Source organism: Cydia pomonella, chromosome 17 (assembly GCF_033807575.1).
Source record: "Cydia pomonella isolate Wapato2018A chromosome 17, ilCydPomo1, whole genome shotgun sequence".
NCBI lineage: Eukaryota > Metazoa > Arthropoda > Insecta > Lepidoptera > Tortricidae > Cydia > Cydia pomonella.
Window position 1 is genome coordinate 9854334 of NC_084719.1, and position 26398 is coordinate 9880731.

General features: G+C 37.4%; 2 protein-coding genes across 3 annotated transcripts in view; both read right to left on the bottom strand.

The window, feature by feature from the left end:
* The window catches only part of LOC133526826 (unconventional myosin-IXAa-like), a 57960-nt gene extending 49390 nt beyond the window's left edge, over positions 1-8570 (bottom strand). Inside the window, exons 1-3 of the mRNA XM_061863625.1 lie at positions 7729-8570; positions 4645-4788; positions 2398-2510 (exon numbers count right to left, since the gene is read on the bottom strand). Of these exons, the coding sequence (XP_061719609.1) occupies positions 2398-2510; positions 4645-4788; positions 7729-7764 (293 nt within the window). The 5' untranslated portion in view covers positions 7765-8570. The remainder of the gene's footprint in view (positions 1-2397; positions 2511-4644; positions 4789-7728) is intronic.
* A 3570-nt stretch (positions 8571-12140) lies between these two features.
* On the bottom strand, positions 12141-26016 carry LOC133527074 (Krueppel-like factor 6). Of its 2 annotated transcripts, none has more exons than XM_061863965.1 (2): positions 25530-26016; positions 12141-13156 (listed from the first exon to the last, which is right to left on the bottom strand). In XM_061863965.1, exon 2 carries the CDS (start codon positions 13147-13149, stop codon positions 12295-12297), a length of 855 nt encoding a protein of 284 aa, XP_061719949.1. In that variant the 5' UTR covers positions 13150-13156; positions 25530-26016; the 3' UTR covers positions 12141-12294. The 2 variants fall into 2 exon arrangements, with proteins under 2 accessions (XP_061719949.1, XP_061719948.1); XM_061863964.1 differs by lacking the exon at positions 25530-26016 and adding an exon at positions 13238-13656.
* Positions 26017-26398: the final 382 nt, after the last annotated feature.

A 26398-nucleotide genomic window follows, 5' to 3' on the forward strand; every position in this document is an offset into this window, starting at 1 on the left:
AATTTATTGTCCTTACTTCTCTCCGTGCTCCGCAGGCATGCGATCGTGCGAGTACGTTAGACTTGTAAATAAACGTTTACCCACGTATGTAGACTGATAGTAATAATCAATAAATAGGATCGAATGTCACGTTGAGGTGGATGGCATAATGAAAAGAACGTTACATCTTCCAAAGGAACCCGGAACTGTTGCCACGATAAAGTAATATCTGAAGTGTATTAGTTGTCTCAAAGACCGAAATAATTTGTCGTTTGCAAAACATACATTATGTGCGCTTAGCTTGGCACGTGTTAGCTTTGGAGCAAAATAAATAAGCGCTTCTTTATAGAGGGTGATATGAATAAAAAAATTCAAAATTGCGTGGGAAAAATTAGTCTCGGCGTTAAAGCAATCCGTTGGTCCCCTAGTAATTAACAAATTAGGTTGCCAACTAAATAAATTCCTCTCATGGCTCAATTAGTTGTATGACAACAACCATGATGAGTTGATGACTAATACTGCACTAACATTCCGAGTTAATCCCCATGTGACGACAATTTCGGGAAACTATAACCAAATCCCAGTCGGGATGACTCAGATGAAGTTGCATTTTAACGCCTTTCATAAGATTGATCAGTTAAGTAAATATAGATGTACAAGAAACTTGACCTTTGCCCAACAGTGGTGTAGTAGGATAATAATAAAAATATGACTGAGTCATATGGGCCGCAATTACCTTTCTAGTGTCATTTACTTGGTGCAAGAAATATCAAGGCTAACAATCATAATGAACCGGGCTGTCTACATTTAAACGTTTATATATAAGTTACCCTACATGTAGTTAAAGTACATATTGCAATATTAAAAACAAGTTACATGTAAAATAATTAATCCTCAAAAATCTTAAAGCCCAGTAAGTTTGTATTCATTTCTCATTCTCGCTAAGCGTAAGCGAGATGGAAGGGCGGATATCATGTTTTTTACCCCTGTCAATCTGTCTGTCCATACGCTACTTTCCTCCTTGATCTTTAGTGCTAGAAATCTGCAATTTGGCATACATACATCACCCATGGCGACAGAACAGTAAAATAAAAAATACAAAAAAAAATTTTTTTTTGGGTACCCCCCATACAAAATGTTTTTTTTTTTAGCTTTAACCCTATGGTGTTGGTAATTGTTGGTTGCGTGAATATTTTCTGAAATAATCGCTCCTAAAGTAAAATAATGTGCCCCCCCCTCTAACTTTTGAACCATGGGTCAAAAAATATGCCGAAATTCGTTAAACAAAAGCTTAATAAATACTTTCAATGAAAACTATAGCAAATATGACCGATCTAGCAATTTTTGAGCTATTGCAAAAAGTTTTTTCTTCTTAGATAAACCCGTAAATGCGCTGTGAAAGGTACACCCTTACGCTTGTAATATACATGATATCTACTTACTAATAGCCCCCGTTTAGCCTTCTGACAGAATGGTAAATACGGAACCTTACATTTTTTGGAAGTACTTTTAAATACATTCCTTCAGTCAGACATGATATTGCTGATTTATAGAAGCAATTTTCATTTTTTAGCTTTTGCGCATAATTTGTAACATTTTCTATCTTCGTGATTTTTTCCGATCGAGCGAAAGTCAGGATTCGAAATCGATACAGTCCCTCGAAGATGGCCTCAAGATTGCTAATTAAATTTATGGCAGCCGTATTATGATCCAAAAAAGCGCTACGACTTTTCTGAACCTATTGTACGTATAGTACCTATAGCTATGTCATATGAGTACTATGAATAGTATGTAATTCAATTCATGCTTTGAAATCAGGTTGCACTATTTGTATCTTTTTTCTCAATATGTTAAACGACAGTGACGCAACACAATAACAAACCGCGGCAAGAGTTGGCGGCTTTATATCGTATCGTAAACTAAGATTTCCTGAATATAGCACAACATACAGCTGGCGCCCACCCACTCAGGGTCTAATTTAAATGTTTGCGAATTTAGCTTGGCCTTACAGATTAACATGATAATCTCTCAACAATGTATTAATTCTGATTTTGTGTGTTACGTGCGTCTTACAAACTTGGGAAACAAATTTAAATGATAATAACGAATCTGACACGGTTCGGAGTATATTAGAATTTTAGTAAATATAATCTCATAATTATTTGCACATGGATTTGGTCCAACGACCACCACCAACCTAACCAACCTTATATGAAATACAAGTACTATACCTACTGTAAGTACATAACGATACTAGCCTTCGCCCGCGCCTTAATACGCGTAGAGGTCATTAGAAACTTTCAACCCTATTGTCACTCCCTTAAAGATAAATTTCAATGAAATCCTGTCTTATGTCTGCAACAGTTTAAGCTGTGCGTTGTTAGATTTACGGGACTCTTTTATATCTTTAAGGCTTACCTATAGTACTGTCCGGAGGTGCTGTTGGGCCACAGTAGCATGACGGCCACGGGCGACTCGTTGGGCCCGAGCCGGCGCTCCTTGCACTCGCCGCTGACCACGTCCCCCACCACCTGGATGGTATAAATCATGTAAATAATCCTCCTCTCTCTCCGATTGCATCAATGCAAATTTTAACGAATGCAATAATTGCCAACCTTCTAACTCAGGAAAGAAACTAGACTACGCCTTCTTGGGATGAATGTTTTCTTTGACTGAAAAGTTTACATGATAATATACTAGTAAGAGCCGAATTTAAACCGTGAGATATACTAACATTCAACTAATTTTACGGTTTAAACGTGTTCTTAGTCTCTCACGCAACGTGTTTCGGAGAGCCACGGGACTGCTAGTGCTTGAGAAAGGAGAGCTAGGCTCTCCGGAACATGTCGCGCGAGTGACTAAAAACACGTTTAAACTGTAAATTAGTTCAATACTAGTAATTGTTATACGTATGAATTACAATTTAAATAACTTTTTTCTTTCAGGCGATACTTGGTACTTTGACGTAAATATACCCGACTGTTCGCGTTTGATTGGTATCACATAACGTGTATCGGTGTGTGTGGTATGGTAGTTCTCAAACGATAAACTACTCATCTCTTTAATTTTAATTATTCTCTATATACGACATTGCAACAAACGTGGAAATTTTCTAAGTAACACTACAATAGCAAATAAACTAATCAACACGTTTTGCATAACAAAATAACACCTACAAGCTAGAGAGTCAAGTGTTACATTTAATAATTAAGGCCATACTCAGCCCACGGGACAGGTGCAGCGAGGAATGCATCTCGGAATCCAATGTGACTAATGATGTAACATGACAAACAATAAGGATATGTCTATCAGTGACTAAGACAAAAACGTTTATCATTGTTTCCTGTTACTCCTTAATAAATCTGCAGAAACATATCAGACCCCCTAGTATGACTTGCGTTCTTGCGCGCGACTTCAAGTATGGAGTTGCGCGTGAGAACGCAGTCATGCTAGAGCGTCCGGTGTATTGGAGTAATTCCAAATTACTTCCGATAGTTGGCCACTTTCGAAAATGTATTTTATTTATAGAGAAAGATAACTTTTGTTTGTAGCTAAAGTAATTGGATCAGTTGTAGTTGATATTGTTGTGTTTTGGTTTTAATAGATTTAAGTGGGCTATTAAGTTTCTCTTTATCTACAACTAGTAGAATTCACTTAAGGAATGTGATTGCATGACATACATTTACATGTAAATGTAAATAATAGTATACAAGCATCAGTGGCGTAACGACGGCGGAGGGCAGAGGCACGTGCCCCGGGCACCGTCCATGGGGGAGAGCCCAAATAGGCAAATAATTAAATTCATTTTAAGAAACATTAGTTGTTCCCGCCGCTTCGGACGAGTGAATTGTGTCGTGCGAAGACTTTCATTCAAATTGCTTACCAAGCATTTACAAATAAAAGTTTTCGTAATTGTACTTGTAGCAGAACCCACGACAGTCTCGCGTTCTGGTCCCTTGCCAAAGCTGCCGAAGGACACTTTTGGCAGTCGTCTTTACCACCTCTGCGAAATGCTGATGGCCCACAGCGCAAAATAGCAAGCCAATCTCACACTCACACACTGCTGGGCCATCGAGAGTCAAGGAGGGACTATGCAAATAGATTGGTAGCTTTTAGAGCCACAGTAGACGGACGCTGTTCCAATAGCATGGACATAAACTCTGGCATTCTGCAAGGTTCTGTGCTCTCCCCAACGCTGCTTTTTCTGCATATCAATGACATGTTGTCTATCGGCGACATTCATTGGTATGGGGATGACAGTACCAGGGGGATACCTATTACACAGGCCGTGCCAACATCCCTCATTCTATCGTGCTAGAAAGTCGTAAAAAGCTTGTGTTGGATATAGACAGAGAGAGAGATTGAAGCATATCAGTTTCATTTTGTATTTTTATTCCTCCTTTGAATTTCATAGTCTTCTAGTTAAATATTGCTTATTGTTTGTTATTATTTTTATTAAAGATGCATAACTTAAATCCTCAGGTTTTTTGGAAAATCAAGCAGCATTTTTGGAATTTTTTGTAAAATTTCTTACAATAATATTTTTCAAAATTAGGCATTCTCTTCTTATAAATAAGGTATAAAATTAGCCATGGAAATAAACTATCAATTAAAAAAAACTGAGATACAATAACCCTATTAACTTATCAAAATATCATTACATACCTCTGCCAGTTCATATGGTCCTCCAGAGCCATTGTTTAAGTTTAGTTTGTCAGCAATACAACAAACTATCTCATCCGAGCTGGTCTGTTTGGACGCTTCCACTGACAGAGCCTCATATTGTGCTGAGAGTGCACCCACAAACACCTAAACAACAAAAACACATTTCATAATATATTATATAATATAATTCTACAAAAATAAATATAAAAAACCTCCTCTTTGACTATGTGTTACTTGGCATTTTCTACCAAGGCCATTTCATATCATCCAACTCAGGTAAAACTTGGAGTAACTTGGCATAGTGTGCTACACTGGATTAGTGACATAATTTCCATAGAATAGATCACTAATCTTTGAATCAATTCCAGTCCATAAGTCCTTTCTTTTATGGAATGGAAGAAGAAAAAAGCCTTGCTGCGGATCTCAGGATATAAAGTTAGAAGAGACCCATGTTGAAAACGATGCTTGACAACTTTATAAAATTAAGGCTGCATTTCCATGTGCGAAGATGGATGGACTTCATTTGTTTTCCTCACTCAGCATCTAGTGAATTTATCTGCAAAAAGTGCTGGTGCCCTAGCAGTAAGAGTGTGTGCCCTGCAATCACGGAAGTCACACCCCAGGTTCAAACCCCAGCTCGTACTAATAAGTTTTTCTTTTAAGAGGAAACCGGACTAATCCCAATAGGGCCTAGTTTACCCTCTGAGTTAGAAGATCAGATGGCAGTCACTTGTGCCTATGCCAATACTTGGGATTAGCAGCCAAGTGGACCCCCGGTTCCCCTGAGCCATGTAAAAATGCCTGATAACATGAGTCCTTACTCATATTATAAGTGTATAGTGATTCTATTGGTTCTTAATAAAATCATGCCTCGCTACGCATCCTCTCATATTTCTGGTGAAAACACAGCCTTAAGGCCAGTCGCATCAACCAGATTTAGCAGACTGATCAACATCCCACAGCAGTCAACTATGAAACTTCCCATAGGATAAAATTTAGCAAATGTTTTAATTTTTTGTGCAAACAGCCCATAAGCCCAATAACCTACAATTTTCAAAAATGAAAGTAAGCAATTAGCAAAATTAGCTTTTCCCTGCTTTATAAATAAGTTTGACACACAGCTATGAGGTACACTAGTCAAATTATACCAGGATCCTGCCTTTTCTGAGGGAATATCTAACGTGTTTCCACCACCATCACCTGGTGTACAGAGTTGTGTAAGTAACTATAATAGAATTATATCTAATAGATACATTTTTACTCCATAATTATAATAATAATTTTGTTACTGTCAGGTCAGTCACATCATCTTACCTTACATAAAATCAATTTAATTTTCACATATACCATAGCTTACTCATTTGATTGATTCACTCAGCTTTGCGGAATCAGGCTATAGTTTACATTATGCTTGTAACTTTTCTTTTTATATGACAAAGATGGCTTACGAGGAAATGGCCCGACTGATGGAGAAACAACACAATGTTTTTTAAAGTAGGATATAACAATGTTTACCAAGAGTATCCATGAATATATTATAATTCAGGACAGGTAAATACTATAATTAGGCTTGGGACTTTTGGATGCTCGCCATGGTTCTAGAATCCACGGAGTGGACATTATGTTATAATATTTTTTTCGAAGTCAAAAACAAAGTAGGTAAAGACATATTAACTTGTATCTATATAATTATACAAAACACTTTACTATTAGTAAACAAAATAAACTAAAACATATAGTAACAATAACAAAAATATCTTCTTCAATCTAATATTAGTTGACACTTCTAAATCTCTGATGAGGTACTTAGTGTCTTTTGGAGTTAGTGCATCATAATCATCATCTATTACTATTTCATGTTCATCATTAAAATGGTAGTAAGAATGGATCATTATATATTTTTCTATATTTTGCGGGTTAAACGAGTTCTGGACTTATCAAAAACTCTTTTGTGTGTTGAGAACAACCTCTCCACGTCTACTGAAATAAAAGTTGTATTCTTGAGAATTTTTGCCGAGATTCGTCATCTTGTGGTGCGTTGTGGTAACATTCTGAGATTCCGGGATTCCGATTTAACACTTTTTCTAGTTTATCTAGAACACCATTGTAAAACAATACACTTATACTTTGTCAACAACTTGGAAAGAGTCCGCCAGAGTAATATTAGTACACTGTAATCAAGATATAGTCTTCAATATTATTTTTTGTAGGCATTTATTATAAAATCAAGATCCTTCTTAAATTGATGTTTGTAAAAACCTTTTTAGCTTTTTTTAATCTAATATAATATTTTATTTTTACATTTTGACTTTGGCTTCAAAAAAAATATTATAACATAATGAATGAATGAATGAAATTTAATCCAGAAAATTATTTCCATATACATTATACATTTACACATAATTACATTACAAAAAGAATTAAATTAAATTAAAATAAAATTAAATCAAATTAAATAACATCCTAAAATTTAAATAACAATATATTATATTACATTAAAATTCTAATGGTGACTCCGTGGATTCTAGAACCACGGCGAGCATCCAAAAGTCCCAAGCCTAACTATAACTATTACACCTAGCAATTACTTTCAAGGCCCAAAGAACCATGGAGGAGATACCATAACATGAGATGATAAAGTTATCAACATAGCATTAAGAAGTCATTTTCATGAAGCGAAAGCTGCTTGCTTTTTTGATGTTTTTTTTAAAATAATATCTTGAGTCACTAAAATATTCAACACACAGAACTGATAGAACTATGTAATTAAATAAACACAATGGCCTAAAAAATAGACCTAACTATGTATCGACAATATTTATAAACCTTCTTATAGAATGATTTATATTGTTTAAAAATGAACTGGTCATTATACTCATTGTATTTTCATTGCTCAAAATAATTTTGGTATTTTGAACAAGGATTAGTCTCTCAAATAAATACGTTATGAAATACAATTTAATATACAAGTCCTAAATTAGAGAGCAAATTTTCATACTCCTGTTGGCAATATCAGTAAAACTTTATCAAAATGTTGTTTGAGCATCCTGTGGCAGCTAGCCTTGAGAATGTCATGTCACTGACCTGCACAATGTATCTGTGATTTTCTGTGTGAGCCATCCTGTGGCATCCTAATGCTGGCAGCTTGATGTCAGCGATGAATCCTTGATCCTCATGTTGCACTACCACTGTACACTTGTTGAGCACACACAAACATGAGAATGGGCATTTAAACAACACAAGATATTTATTTCTGGTATGAGTACTTATAATCGCAAAAAGACTGACTGCAGTAAAGTCCGAGCGTGCATTTATGTTGTATTTAGACAATATTGCTGAAAAGCGGGTCTCATGCACCTGACCCCCAGAGAGCTGAACTCAACCGTGACAGGTCCATAAAATGTCATATCCCGACAAATACTGGTCTCTTACGGCGGTGCTACGCCTTGTGTGATATCCTGGTGCCTCTCTATTTGTAAAATGCTCGGACCCGTAGAACACAAAGAAGAGAAATCTTAGATTTGGGTCACATGCTGATTAATTGGAATGGTCTCTTGGAAGTCTCTTCTTCTTTCTTCAGTATTACTCCTGGGTAAACGCTTCAACGATCGAATTAGCCACCGGTAAGCACACGTTAATGCAAATAAAATAATCTCATTACAGATAAAAATAACACCATTTAAAAGTGCAGCGAAATCGGTGTCTCCAACAACCTGTTATTTGTCAAACACGACTTTTGTTAACACACCACGTAATCGCAGCCGTTGAACTTCTGCAATTTTAATGAACATGAAAACGTTTTTCACTTTATAAAACTTCTGTTATCATTAGTATGTTACTTGAAGTTACAGAAATTGTTTTCTTGGGCCAATCTAAACTACAAAACCACCATTTTTATTTGTGTCTGGTAGAATTGAATCGTGTATCTAAATGTAATTATTTCAAAGTGCATTTCAAACGTATGGCATTCGTCACATTGTTTTAGCATTTGTATTTGGTAGTATTATAGCATAGACAATATTACATAGAGTCAAGCATAGACTACGTGAAATAGAGTAAAACGTTTTTAAATATTTTATCTGTCTCTGTAGTGCTGCTACTACACGCTACACTACTTACATTTATTGTATACTCAAACACACCCAACTTGTCAGTAGAAAAAGGTGCCAAATTCTATTTATTTATGAGAGATCAATCATTCGTACTAAATTTGCCGCCTTTGTCTACTTACGAAGTGGCTGTGCCAGAGTATATCTCAAAAGTTCTATTCAATCTTTGTTTTCAATGCATAAATGAATAAACTTTTAAAGTAATTCATCTTCCTTCTATAAAAAATAGAGTTCTCATTATAATTTTATTATTGATAGTGTATTTTTTTTGTCATCTTTCAAGAGTGTGTATCATATTTTATAATTTCTTAATTTTTTTTTAATTTGATTCATACATGGCAACACTTATGTACAGCGCAACCGCGCGAAGAAGACTCTATTTCAAACAAATTGCAAAGCATAATTTGTTTAATGAAAATAATCAAATTTACCAAATGAGATCAGAGTATTCGTTGAGTTTCAGTGTAGTGTGGAAGATGGTACAATACTTAATTTACCGGGTTGATTTTATTCGTCCAAGAAGGGAGGCAGGATGGATGGATGGATGTTTGGCTATGAAAATAATAAAGATAGGTAAGTAGGTAGGTATCATACCGATAGGTACCTACTTAAATTACCATCACGCTGTCATAGAATTTTAAATTTGTAAGCTGCTCACGACGTTACAAAGCAACTTTAATAAGATTTCGTTAGGCGCCTACTTGTGTAGGTACCTAACCAGTAGTAAAACAATGAGAGATATGGATATATAATGGAAATACTGATTGCGATCGAATAAGGTTTGGTAATTGTATTATTAATACGTCATAATTTTATAGAAGTATGTCGTTTAAAAATAACACTTGCACAGTCTTTGTTATCAAAATCCCTGCAGAGCATGCAGAGTTATCTTGATCTAATTAAAAAATATATTACAAAATATACTTACTAACTTGCTACTAATAAAATTATTTGTTTCCTAGTAATATGGATGGCAGCGCCATGTCTCTAGTTATCCCTGAATCAACTGAGTTGATTAGGACAGAGGTACGAGCACATACCAACCTACTTACCGTTCTATCTAGGTTGGCCAAAGGGCGCCGTGAAAAATTTCGATCAGCTATAACTGTTAATGTTGTGTTGTTTTGCTGTTGTAATTGTAGTACCCCTCACAATCTCTCTGCTTAGCCTTAAGGTTGACTGGTAGAGAATGCCTCGTGGCATTAAGTCCGCCTTTTGTACTATAAGATTGTTTTTCTTTTGTGCAATAAAGATTAAATAAATAAATGTTCTTGATATAGTCCGTTAGTAGACGCGGACAGAGGTTTTGTAATAGGGTTCCGTTTCCTACGCTTGGATACACACAGAAGTTCAGCATTGCTGCATTGGCCTCTGCAGCGCTTTCGGATTGGTGCAGAACTGTACGTATACATTAAAAAAAATTTGTAGACGGTTCCTGCTATCTTGTTGCTAAGTATCCTGAAAAGGATAGAGTAAATAACTTATGTGATGATGTTGTGTGTGCCATTATCTATTAAATAAGCTAATAATAAGTTAATAATTATATTGATAAATAGGTCTAGTCAAACACATTTAAGTTCATCATTCATTTTTATCAAAAAACTAACACAAGTTATATTCGAACAATTAAGACAACTTTTCTATTTTCAAGACCCATGACATAAGAACATTTGTATTTGTAATAAATAAAAAGTGCGTATACTTGTTACGTATACTATGCTTATACTTAGGCCAAAATATATATATAACCTTTCACCATTTTTATCATTAACTAAAATATCACCATATTTCTTTGGAATATTTGTACACAGATTAATTCTTGTGGCTTTCATGTTTACTTAACATTACGAACTTTGTATTAACATTCGTTTTTAATCGCGATGTGTTTAAATCACGCAAGTAGTAGTAATAACTTTAACTTATAAAGGTAAGGTATTAAACAATAATAAAGCAGTCTCTGCCAGTTAACAAAGAGGCCAAACAGGATACATTCAAAAAGTTAACATTCTATTTTATTTGTTATAAAAGCAAGGTTACTTAACTTACTTATAATATGTTAGTAAGCCAGTGGCAAACAAGCCCACAGGCCTTAGCTAGTCCACAGTCCACACCGGAGCGGCGGCGGCGTGCGGAACCGCATCGGTGTGATACGTTGATAACTACGTAAATAGTGACCCATTTTTTTAAACTTTCCGCTTTCTCCTATATGTTAATGTCTCTTGATACATACTGTAGAAAAGGATACATGAGCGTGAGACGCGTTGTTTTCGTCACATATCCATGAATGAAGCGGAAGGGCCGTTAGTAGATAATGCTGGTAATTGATTGATTGCGGGAGTTTCTTGCCGACGCCCGCTCCCCGGCTCAAGTCTTTATTGCTTTTAAATCTACATCAAAACAGTCTTCATTCACTTATTATCGTTTATATAAAGAACTGCGATTTATTTAGTATATAATTAACGTTAATGTTATTGAGCAAGTCTCTATGACTTTGTTGATTGGAGTCCGTTGCCCTTAATTACGAGGTAATTATTAAACATGGCACCTTGCGTTATCATATATTCATTTCTCCTCACGCACACTTCTCTATCTCTACGTGCGCTATTATCTGCACATATTAGTATTAAGTATTAATCAGATTATTCATATAGATAGATCATATAAAAGAGTTAACCTTGCATAAGTACTATAATATGACTCTTTTAGCTGTCCTGTAAAGTTTAAATATTTCCAAGAATAAATACCTCTAATGTCAAATCCACCTCACCCCAACACCCATGAATCTAGACTATTTGATGAATAAAGATGTCTATTATATCGAATTTATACAAAAAAATCTAGATTTATGTACATATAAATACACAAATAAAAATTAAAGATAATTTTTTTGTATTATTACATTAACAGAAGACACAGAAGTAGGTCCGCCGGTACGGGACGTGTACAATGCTTAATATTAAAACTATATACCTACATATATATACCTAATGAATTAATATAGCTATCTACTTTCCTATATCTAAGATATTAAATTATTCTCTCAACAACAAACTTTAAATTAAAGTATTATGACCGAATTCAGACATGACATGAAGTTTTCATATTCGGCAAGTATAGTATATATGTCCATCACATAACTACAATGAGAATCCGTTTTTGCCTTCTTGATAAACTAATCATCAGTCATTCCAGATATGTTCCTAGTTAAGAAATATCAATTAAACATCTGTATTTTTAGCACAGATCATAACTATGACTTGAATCTTATGATTATGCACTTAAAGAGTTAGATAGCCAACGAAACGATACTTCAAACTCATGTTCCTGCTTATTAAGATGTGTTGTTCTCAAGTTACTCTTCTATATATATATATATATATATATATATATATATATATATATATATATATATCTTTTTAAGTCTAAATCAAATATCAGTCACAAAAAACATTTTAAAACGACATCTGACAAGTTCGTATAAATACTTCGCGCCCGCGCAAAAAAAAATAGTTGTAGGTCCATATCCTATGAGATTCGTTAATCACACAAGTCTTCGCGTCCGATACCCGTAAGAGGCAGGTCTTCTGGCTGCGTTGGCCGCCGCGGCAGCGGCAGCAGCGGCGGCCGCGGCGGCGCGGCGTGCATGCACTCGGCCGTGCTTGGCGAGATGGTCGGACCGGGCGAAACGCTTCCCACACTCGCCGCACCGGTATGGCTTGTCGCCGGAGTGGCTGCGACGATGGCGCGCTAACTCATCGGAGCGCGCGAACCGCCACGAGCAGCCGCCCCACGTGCACCGGTACGGCTTCTCGCCACTGTGCCGCCGCAGGTGCGCTCGCACGTGTGACGCTTTCGCGTACACCTTCCCGCACTCTTCCACAGGACACCGGAACACTCCCATCGTCGGACAGAACTGCGGCTCGCCCCACGAACGCTTCTCAGTCTTCGGTTCAGTCTCCCGCTTCGAAACGTCCTCCTCGGTTTCATAGATGCTTTCTTGTACTCGCATCGTCTCTAAATCGATGCCCAGAACCGAAAGCCTCCCCAGTGAGTCTTCGCTACTGTCCGTAGTCTCGGAGCCTGAGTGCGGCGCGTCATTCGAACGGTCACTACTCAAAGCTTCCATCAGGAACTCATCGAAATCGAAAGTATTGTCCAAATCGGCAAAATCGAATAGCACTGGCGATCGAGATCTCGCATCGTCCGTGTTTCTTACGCTACTACTCACAAACGCATCACAATTTATGTCCAAGTCACTGAACTGCCAGTCATCGGCGTCGGAGCCGAGGCTCGGCAGCTCGAAGTTGATGAGGCTTTCGGCCGGCGAGTACTCGAAGAGGAGCTCGTCGCTAAGGAGCACGTCCTCGCTGACCGCACTGCTGCCGTCGCGTAGCATGGTGCTCCTGAAGTAATAAACGAAAATTCACTTAGATGCATTTAAAGGTGAGTATTTAATATTTTATGTTGACTTTAATTTAACTTACAATGCAAATGTAGCGTTGTATTTTGTGGATTTAGGTAAAGATAGTCGTATATACAGCCAGGCAGCCGGCTGTGGAGCGGCCGGGAGCGAAGTGAATGACGACTGCGCGCGCGCCGCCTAGCAGCGGACGCGTGATAACCGCGATCGGCGATTATCGGCGGATCCATGTCCGCAGAGCTCGACCAGATTAATCCTTATCAGACGTACTGGCCCGACGCGCGTGGTGCAACAGACGGATTGTGTTGTGGAATTGTTTGTAAACAACAATTAATTCGCAGGTGCGCAACATTTATCCGCAGTTCAGAGGTCTTCTACCTACTTTAATAAATATTCTGTATGTAGTCGTATCACCGTAGGTAACTGTTCTGTTAATAAAATCCCTGAACACCCTGCGTATTTTTTCTTCTGCAATTACAAAACTATTCACAGTGCCGGATTAAGACATTTTGGTGCCCTAAGCATTTCTAGACCATGGTGCCCCCTCATCAAGATTACATTGAATTTTCTTGGTAAATTGAATGACGTTTATTGCCGCATTACTTCTGAGAATAGAATTTTCAATCCGCCACATCATTTTATCACGGAAATTGACAGAACTGCAGTAGTAATGTTCCAAGAGCAGGTAAGGTCAAGTGTAAGCAAATTCGAAGACCGTGCTTCGCATAAGTCCGGAGGCCAAGCCAACCATGGTCCAAGTGTAAGCGAAGACGTAAGACATAGGCAGTATTCCGCACAGGATTTTGCAACCTCTAGAGCATTCCTGCGAAGCTCATTCATGTAAGGGCAAAGGCCGAGCTTCAGTAGGGGCTTAGCTATTGGCCATTGGTTTTTATCAGAACAAGTACCAATGGCCACAAATGTCTTAAATAGCAAATTATTGTTTACGAAAACGGGACTTGATAGGGTAAGTTTTAAAATTACCTCTGACCCGACGTTTCAAGGCCGGCGTTGTCCCCATGGTCTCGGAGAAGACTGTGTAAAGTCGACATCATTATTTTGACGTTGGAGGTAATTTTAGAACTTAATCAAACGCGAATAGGTCCCGTTTTCTTAAATAATAATGTGTCACAATTAGGCCTATACAATTAGATTTTTTCGACCTAAACATACGTGTAATCCGAGTTTGCTCCATTCCAGGAGGTGTGCATAAATGTTTCCTCTTTTTCAGTTTTTTTGCTTGTAAATCGAAAACGGTACGGCCGACGGAAAATTTGTTCTAATTACGAGTATTATTAAAATTGATATCTGAGGATCCGAAATGTAATTTAACTATGTTCTTGCAATAAAATATATTGATTGATTCATTCATTTAAGGTATCTTAATATGTATTCGTAGTACCTAAATTGTAAAAAAAGGTCGACATTTTTTATTTTTGGTAAAATCATGTTAATAATCCGAAAACGCTTTCTTACCATTGTCTGATCCACCAAGTGCTATTGTAATTGATAGTGGGTTCCTTCTACATCGAGCGGTTTGGCAATCCAAAGGAAAAAATTATCTCCTAAGGATCCCAAAATGTATGCACACCTCCTGGGATAGAGCAAACTGGGATTACACGCATTTATGACCAAATAAATGTATTAAAACAATTTCCAGCTTGCTGGGAATTAATTCCTCAAAACGCTATTTTTGGATCTAATTTGATTGGCCTAAATCGTGAAGTATTTTTAAAGGCAACGTCTAAGGCTGAATGCGCGGAGCGTTCGATCAGCGCTTACGGATGAGGCCAAAGGTCGAGCTGGAAGAAAGCAAGGCTTGAATTTGACCAATGGCGAGGTATGAATAGCTGGACGTCCGGACCGTTCGATCGCGGCGCGTTATCATATAATACAACTAATGGCGAGGTGTGAGCAAGGCAGCCCAGCTGCGAAAGAGGACAGCATGGATTTGGATCCATGGCCAAGCGAAAGTGGGGCAGCTTGCATAAAGTAGAAGGCCTGGCGTCGCATAAGACCTAACGCCGAACTGCAAAAGAGTGGCTTGAAATCGAACCTATGTAATCACGGTCCTCCTACTGCTCGGCCTTTGCCTTAACTCGAAAGCGCAACTTGATAAGATGCTTTTGTTTTTCGGCCTTCGCAGGGCCCTTTATTACACTTTGACAATTAGGTCGCAGGATCGCGGCTCTGCAGCAACTCGGCCTGGCCGACACATCTGGTGTGCAAGAGACCAAAATACGCTACAAAATCGGTAATCTACGTCGAGAAAATCGGTTGGCCACAAGCCCGACGGTAAGATTTTTTGGCCATGAGCTTTGATGGCCTCCGCGTAAGGTTGGAGATATGCCTACGTGTCCTCACTCTCTTACGACCTTTCGTTATTAGATGGGTACTTGCACACGTATCAAAAAGTTTCGTGTACATAAGTACTACACTACGACTGCGATGCTGATGCAGCCTGCGCGTTTTTTTTTCCTATGATTTTGGTGCCCCCCTAGACGTGGTGCCCTAAGCAAGTGCTTACTTTGCTTAATGGTTAATCCGGCACTGACTATTCAGTATTAATAGGATTGAATCTTTTTTTTTACATCTTTATTATTGTCCGTTGTGAGGTAGGTGCTCGGGTATGACGTACCTAATTATGATATACATAGCTCCGCCCGCGTGGGATTTGGACTGTGTCATTTCCTCGCTCCCACTTCCAGGGAATATATTTCCATAAAAATATGGACCCTAGTATTTACAACCATCCCTAATGATGTTTATGCTTTCTACTTGCCAAATTTTATCATAACCGGTGCAGATGTTGACATTAAACATATACTTAATGTGTGTTAACCCTTAACCACTGACGTACGAATGAGGTACGTCACGTAAATAGTTATTCGCTCATAATTTATTTTCTGGTGAGTACCTAGTCTTAAACGCTGATTTAAGTATTTTCCTAGCATGTAGTGACGGAACTAAAACAGATAAGAACGAACGTGTAAGAGATTTTTAAATAGTTAAAATTGTATTTTTGACGTATGTGGTTCGTAGTTTCAAGAAAAAGCGACGCAGAACTCGTTACGCTTGTCAAGCCTGAGGCCGTCCAGTATGATTGCAGTGCTAAAAAACATAGGTGCAATGACTGCCGTTAAAAACTTATTATATTACATTTTTGAGAAAAACGTGTTAAGTACCCTATCAAAACCATCCTTATTACTTCTAAAAATAATAATAAAAAGTTTCTATATTTTCTTTTTTGGGTTATGCTGTTTTTTTTTTTATATTTGAGCGCGTTTATGTCAGCGCACGTAAGACTTTTGTCAAATAAATATTATTATTTGTAATAAATATATGCTTTTTATACTTTTTATATTAGATAAGATATGTACTAAAATATTTATTACCTAATAACATAACAATCAATGTAAATTTTAAAAAATCTGAGCAACTATTGTAAACAGACGAATGTGATTAGTACGTCAGTGTTAATGTAAGGAAAAAACACGTCCGTGGTAAAGGGTTAACACTGTTTGTAAAATTCCATGTCAGTAGGTAATTCACCCAGTAGCTACCACTCGTATGCCATTATTTTTTCTGATAAGAAATAGAAAAATATAAATTATGTGCGCTATCTAATAAACATCATTCGTACCTACCGGCGGATCATTCACTTTCTCTGTTATCAATATGGCTTGTTATGTTTGACTGACCCGACCGAGAGTCAACATACATTTTATGCAAGCCAAATAGGAGAAAGAACCACTAACTATAGTTAACATTTCAGTTTCCGTAAGATTTGTCTGAGAAAAGTATTCGGGGGGGTTTGTAAGATTGGGAACCTACACCGAAGAAAATTTGCATACTCCAGTTTTTCCTCCGAGCGTTAGCGAAGGTCTCCGTTTCAGCTTGGACGAAAATGATTTCGTATGTCCGGATATTATTCTCCTCTCCATTCCCGTGAAATTTTTTGAGCAGTTTCGGTATAGTTAGATAGAATTTTTCTGTCGTTTAGTTTTTTGGAAAATGTTCAAAATGGTGGAAATCGGCTTAAGGGTCTATGACATTTAAAACTTTTGTGAGTTCACTGTGATAATGACTCAACAAAGTAAATATAAGTATATATTGTTTATATTTACACTTTTCAAGCGTGTGAAGCTTATCGCGAGGTCTACAGCTCACAGAGCCTCTAGGTACTTATTCATTATTTCATTCACGCTTAGAAGACGTTTAGGCACTTAAGCTAATCTCCTGTAAAACTGATCGTATTTAATCTGTACTAACTTTTTAAATTACGTACTTAATTTTTTTGTAGGAAGAGGTACAGTCAGAATCAACAATAGCGCCGGATGAAACAACGCCCCAAAAGTATCTGCCGCTTTGGAATACTTTCATCAAAAGTATCTGTAACCGTCTAATTGTTCTATGTATAGAAACGTATCTCGTATTGTTAAGTTATTTAACAATTGATGCTGACTCTACCTACAGTTGCGTTAGATAAAAACAAATTTATTTTTGCAAATAAACTACTAAGGAAGCATATCCGCTTCCATTTCCACCGCGAGCTTGGCTCTGATAAAATTCCTTTAAAATTAACATCACAATGTAAATAACGTAAAGCGTAAAACCCATGTGGTGTTTGGACCCAGAGTGAGTCATTGGGTGTACCGTGTACCGTAATGCGAAATGTTATTGTGGCTAGCGTGGCGTCATGCACTTTGTGCATGATAACAGATTTGACCGTTCTAAATTCCCTGGATAGATAACTAGGTATCTAGATGACAAATAAGTGGCCAGGAAAATATAACCGGTTAAATATGGGAAAAATCAAGAATACGTAACTATGTACTATGTATGATACGAACATGTATTCACTCTGAAGCGTGTCGAATAGAGTAGGTATGTACTGGTACAAAGGCTTCTCAGTCTGTTTTGAAAGTTTTGACTTCTTGATTTTAAGCTTTAACCTTCTTTATTTTACATTTAATCAAATTATAAAAAACCTATAGTACCTGTAACTGTAACTAATTATAGTAATTATTAGGTCATACACAGATTTATTGTTCGGTTTTATCTTTTCTCTAAGTATTTATCTTTCTGTTCCTATGTATTTGTAAATCTGTTTTTTAAATTTGTCTTCTTTGTGGTGCAATAAAGAATATTTACTTACTTACTTACTTACTTATTTATCTATAAATATGTATGTCGTCGCCTAGTACTTATAGTGCAAGATATTGCTTAGTTTGGGCCTATTAGGTTGATCTGTATAAGATTGTCCCATAATAATAATAATTATTTATTTATCCTTGCTTTTCACTAATTAAAGCAATTGTATTAATTTCTTTTGGTATAATCCATTAAAAATCAAAATAAAATTGCATTAAATTTAAATTGTATGTATTAATCAAAGAACGCAGGTCCGGGTTAACGTTTTTTACATTGTCCACTTGACTAAAGTAATGCAGACAGATCAACTGCTCACATGTGTAGTATTTTTCTTAATGAAAAAATGAATAAATCACGTAATAAATCAAGGTCTATCGCGCGCATGTTGAGATTGCGCCAGTGTCGATCGCCGGCGGCGGCGCAACCGACGCGTATAGTCCAAGAGTTGCATGTGTAAATTAGGCTGTTTCGAGTAGCCTCCGCCCGCGACTTTAACTGAGTAGAAGTCGTTTTTTTTATTAAATATTGACCATTAGGGTTGAATATAAAAACAAACCCTTTCTTAATGTGAAACATTGCTATACAACATTGGAAGATTGATTACATTTTAAATTTCAAGGTCCTACGTCCTACCACTCCTACGTTTAGGTTTGTGCATTGCCTGTCAGTATCCATCCATATAATGTAACTATTTTATTTATATATTTACCTAGTTCAGGTAACTTTTGTGAACACTTTTTTTGACGAATTTGGAGGTTGATGGCGTTTTCGGTTATCTGGCAAATGTAGACAATGAAATGCCGACAATTACAGCCAATTTGTAAAAATCATGAAAGAGACGAGGTTGAAATACTCAAATAGAGACCCAAAAAATATGGACATAAGTTTATCGCTTTAAGATTATAAGATTTTGATAATTCGATTACCAATTTCTCCTACACTCTTCAGTAGGCAAATAAATTTTACCTACTATGTATTACTAAATTGAAGATCCACTATAATCTGAATCAATGAAAGAATAAATGAATTTAAATCAGGTATTTAATTATAGATTTGCAAAGCAATGGAATTTCCCCTATCTAACCGGTATACGTTATAGGTATTCGCGGGCTTGGTTTCCGCAACTCGACGTCATATGTAAGATTGCGCCTATTTTGCGTGGTAAATTTAACCAGTATAATGTTAGTAATTAATGGTCATCGTTATATAATAATGATCACGATTTGTGCGCAAGCTCTTGCGATCGGTGGCTGGTACCGCCGGCATCTGTTGATATCTCACGGATTTATGGCATTCATTATATGTAAGGTCAATATGGCGAAGACCGTCTATCAGGTAAGACCGAGACCGTTTACAAGCTCTTTCGTCACTTCTAACACTACTGGTTATACACATATTCAACTTACAGAAGGTCGGTAGAGTAGAGCAGAAGGGGCGAAGCTCTTCCTTTCTGAATGCGTCTGAGCGAAACGCGTATACAAGTTTCTTACCCTATGACGGTCTTATCAACAAAACATGTTTAAGGGATGAATGTCTTGAATACCTATGTATAATTGTAGATAGTTTTATATACCTCGTCATTCCATCGTGATAACAATCAAGAAGAAATAACTAGACGAATAAATAGGGCACACAGGGAAAAATTGAAAGGAGATATGCCGCTTACTGTGAAAAAGAAAGTAATGGATAGTGGCATTCTCAATGCTGCTGGCACGTACAGGGAAACTACACACAGAACACTGGCTGAACCAGACTGGATGCAGACAGGCAAAAGAAGCCATGCCTGGCATCAACGGAAAGCTCACAAGGGCGCTCCTGCAACTAGGGAAGGTCCGACTGAGTACCTATGGTAACCAGTGTCATAACAGGTCATGGACTATTTAACAAACATCTTTTCACAACAGGTGTCACAGACAGTCCCCTGTGCCGAGGATGAATGGAGACAGAAGAAACAGCCTCTCACGTGGTGCTGGAATGCAGCGGAGTGACTCCATACAGGGCTAAACATCTCGGATCTCAGAGAGACCTCCCCGAGGTCCTACTCAACATTAAAGGTTTGATAGGTTTCCTCGAGGAGCTGGGCTGGCAGGACTAGCCCACCCCCAACATATCACGCAAAATAGGCGCAAGTCGTCGAGTTGCGGAAAATCGCCCGAATACAATACAATACAATAGTGGCATTCTCGTCCGTTTGACGTACGGCTCACAAACCTTGACATATACGAACGAAGCAAAGGAAAAAACAGGATATCTACATCAAACATAAATAAATAAATATTATAGGACATTATTACACAAATTGACTAAGTCCCACAGTAAACTCAAAAGGCTTGTGTTGAGGGTACTTAGACAACGATATATATAATATATAAATATTTATAAATACTTAAATACATAGAAAACACCCATGACTCAGGAACAAATATCCATGCTCATCACACGAATAAATGCCCTTACCAGGATTTGAACCCGGGACCATCAGCTTCGTAGGCAGGGTCACTACCCACTAGGCCAAACCGGTCGTCAACCACACCACATTGACCTTGCACAAAGAGAATTGATTGTAATAGAGAGAAAAAGTCTAAAAAAACGTGCTCCTTATTTTTACATCCAAAACAGATGGCGCTGTACTGCGCCATATGTTTTGCGGTCACTGATTTGTCAAACGTCAACTTTTGACATCAGAGTTACCGCAAAATGTATGGAGCGGTACAGCTCCATCTCGTTTACCTGTCAATTTTGAAGCACGAAATTGTCTTAGATTTTACGTATCTTACTCAACTCAATCCATGTATCTTTGCCTTGCATAAGTTGCATATTTGTCGCTAATTACGAAACACGCGCAGATCAGATTCCACGCCCATAGACCATTAATTATTGCACGAGTACCTTAATAGATTTAGACCTTAGTGTTCATTACACAAATAAATGCCCTTACCGGGAGTCGAACCCGGGACCAAATGCTCCAATATTTGCTCCGAAATTCGAAATTTAAATTATTTTTTTAAATTATTATATTGTGGTAGTTATGTTGATAAATAGGTACGTCGATTTAAAGTAGACAATCATGTTGCACCACTTGAATGAGGTTGTTATATTTTCATATATAAAAACTGTTGGAACACAATTAGATACCAAGTGGAGAGCATTAGTAAAAAGGCACATTTTACGATATCTATCTATAGATACGGTACTTCGTACGCCGAAGCCAGCACGGTTGTACGGTATCTTCGGCAGCGCATCCTATTCTTCCTAAAGGATTTAAAAATTAACTTACACAAACACAGTCATAATATTGTAATATATCAGCGGCTGAAGCTGTCCGGAGGCTGGCACCGCCAACATCTGCGTGGTTATCATATCATATCGCATCGCGCGGGTTACTGGCGCCGTGTCGCGTCGATTGTGCCGCAACGCCAGATTGCTCTCAATCTCTTTTATCGCGTTTCAGCGGTCATTCTGTCATATTTTTGAGTAGGTACCATGTCATAGGCAGTAGGTACGTCCTATACTCAACTGGAAGTCTCAAATGTAGATTATTTAATGTCGTTTTCTGGATTTGGATGTCAGTAGGTCCTCATTGTCAATTTAGTGCATAGTCGTTAGCGTTGTCAGACTTCAGGATTTTTCATATTTTTCAGAGATACAGCCGCAGTATGAAAATGTCTGGATTATTGTAGGTACTAAGTAAATAAGTTGCTTATTTTTTTTGTAAATATTTAAAAGAAAAAACTATGTAAGACACACGATGTGTACATACAGACGTCTAGTAAGTGTCGGGTAAAGTAGAATGGGTGCTCGTTATCTCTTATTGGATCCCTTGCCTTGGGGTTTCATGGGGTAATAGATTCACTAGGTTACAATATTTACAATTTCTTACATATTAGTCTAACGATTACAGTTAGTCTAACGATAGTAGTTAAATCTGATGGCTTCGTCTCCATATACGCCTCCCAAATGTCCGCCATTGTTCCGTGATGGGAAAGACATTTCTTATTGCAAATACTTATATTAATGTGGAGTTCCCTTTTCTACTGCTTCGCCAGTCGCTATCAGATACATTAGAGCAGTCGAAATGCTCAAAAATATCTGAACACACACTTTAACTTCTTGACAATAGAGACGTGTTCATATTTATGTCTGATCGCGACTGTACAACAGCCCTGTCATGGAACGTCATGCTGTGCGTCACATACTTCACACAGTGCATATTATCCTTCGTTATAGTTTCTATTTTTCTCCGTGAGCTTCTACGGATTATCGTCTTATCTATTGTTTAAAAACCGCAAAGGCCTATACCTATACCTATACGTATGGTATTGTACTCTGTTGTTACAAAGGTCAAGAGAGATAAAGTTTCTATTTCTAAGATATTCTCGCGCCTAGTGAAGACTCAGCCCTATGGGTAAATACACTGGATATACGTCCGAAAGAGAGGTATGGGCACTGTGAATGTCATCTCGCTTTGTGTAGTAAGGCACAGCACAGCAGCAACAAAGCTAAATAACACTAGACCTTACTTATAGTGTTGCGTTCCTGCCGATGAGTAAGGTTGTCAGTGTGAGTGTTAGTCTCGGCAACGCGCATGTAACACCTCGTGAGTAGCAGAATGCCGACTGACTAAATATTTGAAATCTACTCGCAAAGCTCTTTCATTTGATACCCCACATTAAATGTTTTATAAGAAAAAAAAAGTTTGTTTGTGCCGCCGAGTTTATGACGTCACAGTTACTACCCGCACCATTTTCGCGCTTGTCATCTCATATATTTAGGAAATTTTACTTGACGACCGGTTTGGCCTAGTGGGTAGCGACCCTGCCTACGAAGCTGATGGTCCCGGGTTCAAATCCTGGTAAGGGCATTTATTCGTGTGATGAGTATGGATTTTTGTTCCTATGTATTTAAGTATTTATAAATATTTATATATTATATATATCGTTGTCTAAGTACCCTCAACACAAGCCTTATTGAGCCTACTGTGGGACTAAGTGAATTTGTGTAATAATGTACTATAATATTTATTTATTTATTTATACTGAATGCATTAATACCCATATCCGAGATAACTTGAATGGAAAGTAACTTAAATTCTGATTTGCCACCCTTTACTACCACACAATAAATGATTTATGATTATGATTTTATGATTACTAATTTGGTACCTACACTACCTAACCTACTATGTAATATTTCAAGCGACTCGGATCTATTGTTTACCGGACTCGGAAAATTTGATAATTCTTTGGATTTTTAGAAAAAACCCGTATGACTAATAGGTACGATGTTAATGACAAATAACAAATGGTTATCTGGAACTGTGATGTTTAATTATTAGCCTTCCTAGTATTGATATTTCCGCTGTTGTTTACTCACAAACAACACAACTGTTAGCGTAACAAAACAAAATAATTAAAAATCCAGTATAAGTAGTGGCTGCAATACTTTTTTAGTATATTACATCTATTATATTATTATGCAACCCAAAAAAAGGTGGTAAAAATCGCACCTTTTTTACTGACAAATTGGTTTGTCAGACAATATAGATATCTAGGTATTGGATAGATCAGGATTTTTAGATCCGGAAGTATCAAGCATACATTTGCCCCCAAAAGTGTTGCTAGCGAATACAGGGTCTAAGTTCCAGAGAAGGTTTCGTTTCTCCAGATCCGATAATCAGACTAAATTGAGTACTTAGTCCAGGGGGTCAGACTTGTCACGCGTGACTCCGTTGTCAAGCGCGACTTCAAGTCTCCATACTTGCAGCGCACGAAAACGTCATGCTAGGGGATCGGAAGTAAGCAACGCAGTAAATACATTAATCACATAAGAGTAATTAGAATGTTTTTCCTTTGGTACGGCGACGTCCGTTCCGATACTCAGTGGCTGGCGGTGCCAGGGTCTGTCTCGTGGTCTGCTTGCCACTTACAAATACATATAACAAGGGGTCTATTTGACTCGTTAGGATGACAGGTTGTGACGTGGCACTGAGCCACTGATCGTTATCGTACTGTACCTAAAATAAACCAGTGGGAAGCTTTTTGAAACCAAACGCTCTATTTAATTAAATGTACAACTATGGCCAACATAAGCTTAGAAATAAAATATTAATGTGTAATCGTAAGAGTTGGGTCGAAGGAAAAGCTTAAGTACCTTAAATGTGTCACAGACAAAATTGCCTCGAGCGCCAAAAGATAAACATTTGGCGGTTTATATTTCTGGAACCCTGTGGCTTATCTGTAAAATTACATGGTTATTTACAAAAATGTTTCATCACAATGTTAATTGATAAAAAGATCGTTAGTACAACACATGGTGGTCACATGTGCTGAAAGCCGTGATAGTGTACAGGCAGCATTAAATAGATATGCATATAGGTAGTGCCGGCCGAAGTGAGAAAATATATCGGGCAACATCCTTATTTCTGTGATAATAAAGGTGCGTTACGATATAAGTATTTCGTCATTACACGTATATATTTGATGCTTGCTTACTGTACAGTCACCTCAGTCGTCTGTAATATGTTACACAACGAAGGCCGACGAACTCTTTTTGCACAGCCATAAAAACGTGTCAGATATTTTTGCTGCCTTTGAAGATTCACATATTATTGCAGGTGACTGTATCTAATGCTCGACTGCGTCAGTAGTTTCAAATGACGCACCAAATGGTGATACCGTTATTGATAATACCTATTTCCATGGGTTTTTAAAACGAATGAATTCTTACTTTACCTACGATATTTGATCTCAAAAATGGGTACAGCTATACAATTGGTTATTATTAATTTGGGTCAATATTAAAAATCGGCCAAGATCATGTCGGGCCATGCTCAGTGTAGGGTTTCGTAGTTACCATTCTGTCAGAAGAGGTCAAACGGGAGCGGGGACTGACGGACATGGCAAAACTATAAGGTGACTACGAAACCCTAAAAAGCAGGCATTTAGGTTTATAATCATCAAGGTATGATTAATATTACTTATATAATTTTACTGGAGTAGCGGGCTTTAGTTCGTCTCAATATTGTATTTGTACCTGGGGCCCTTCCTGGAGCTATTAATCTACTTACACCCTAATCACGTACAGTCGCAAATATATCGGAGCGACCAAGATGCTCAAAAACATCTGAACATGCAATAAGTTTTGAATGATTCACGGTTAGTTTCACTAGACTTTAAATCAACCGGGATATGGACCGTGATTACCTTTTGTATTGTTTTCGAGCTCCCGATACTTCGACGCAATTACATGCATCTTGTTCACGGGTAACTGAAGATAGCGGGTGGGTGTCAAAGTTTCGGCTCCGGCGCTCGGTCTACCCTCATTCGTGCGCGTCGGCTGCGTTCGCTTTCAACATGCTTTCAACGTTACCACTAGTCGCGTTCACACTTCTTCGTTCGTTTTGTTACAATACAAAAGGTAATGACGGTCTATACCCCAGCTGATTTAAGTCAGAATTCATAATTGATTTATTACTTATTAATCATGTGGTACATAACAGGTATTACATTAGGGTAAGTTCACACATGAACCCTGTTAGGGCACAGCGAGTATTTCTTAAAACTATATTAAGACTAGGAGGTGCAGGCACATAAATTTAATTAAAATAAACGCATTTTTATACTTATGTTTAAGGCATAAGATTAGGTAAAATAAAAGGTAACATTTGATATTTTATTATTATTTTAATTTAATCATCATTATTTTTTAAGTATTATGTACTTATCTGGGTATGATTTTTGATAGTTACCATTTATTTATTTTTATTTATTTCTCTCTCCCTATATTCAGTTTTATGGTCTTCCGTTCAGACGTTTTGCTCAGATATTTGTGAATACCTTGGGCGATCTGATATATCTGATGGTGACTGTACAATTGTTACGGGGTACTGTACTGGGGTACTCTGACATTGGGAACCTTTTACATCGCCAGATTTAATGTACTTTTAACCATAGAGACTACTGTATCTCTGTTGTATTGTAGTAATTATTTATTTTAAGATTATTATAATGTATGTAATGTTTACCCAGGTATTGGCTGTTGTATTTATAAATGTTTTTTCACGCCACTGTTC

What these genes read in the sequence shown, in the direction of transcription:
- LOC133527074 (XM_061863965.1), bottom strand. Translation starts at nt 13,149, where the DNA reads ATGCTACGCGACGGCAGCAGTGCGGTCAGCGAGGACGTGCTCCTTAGC.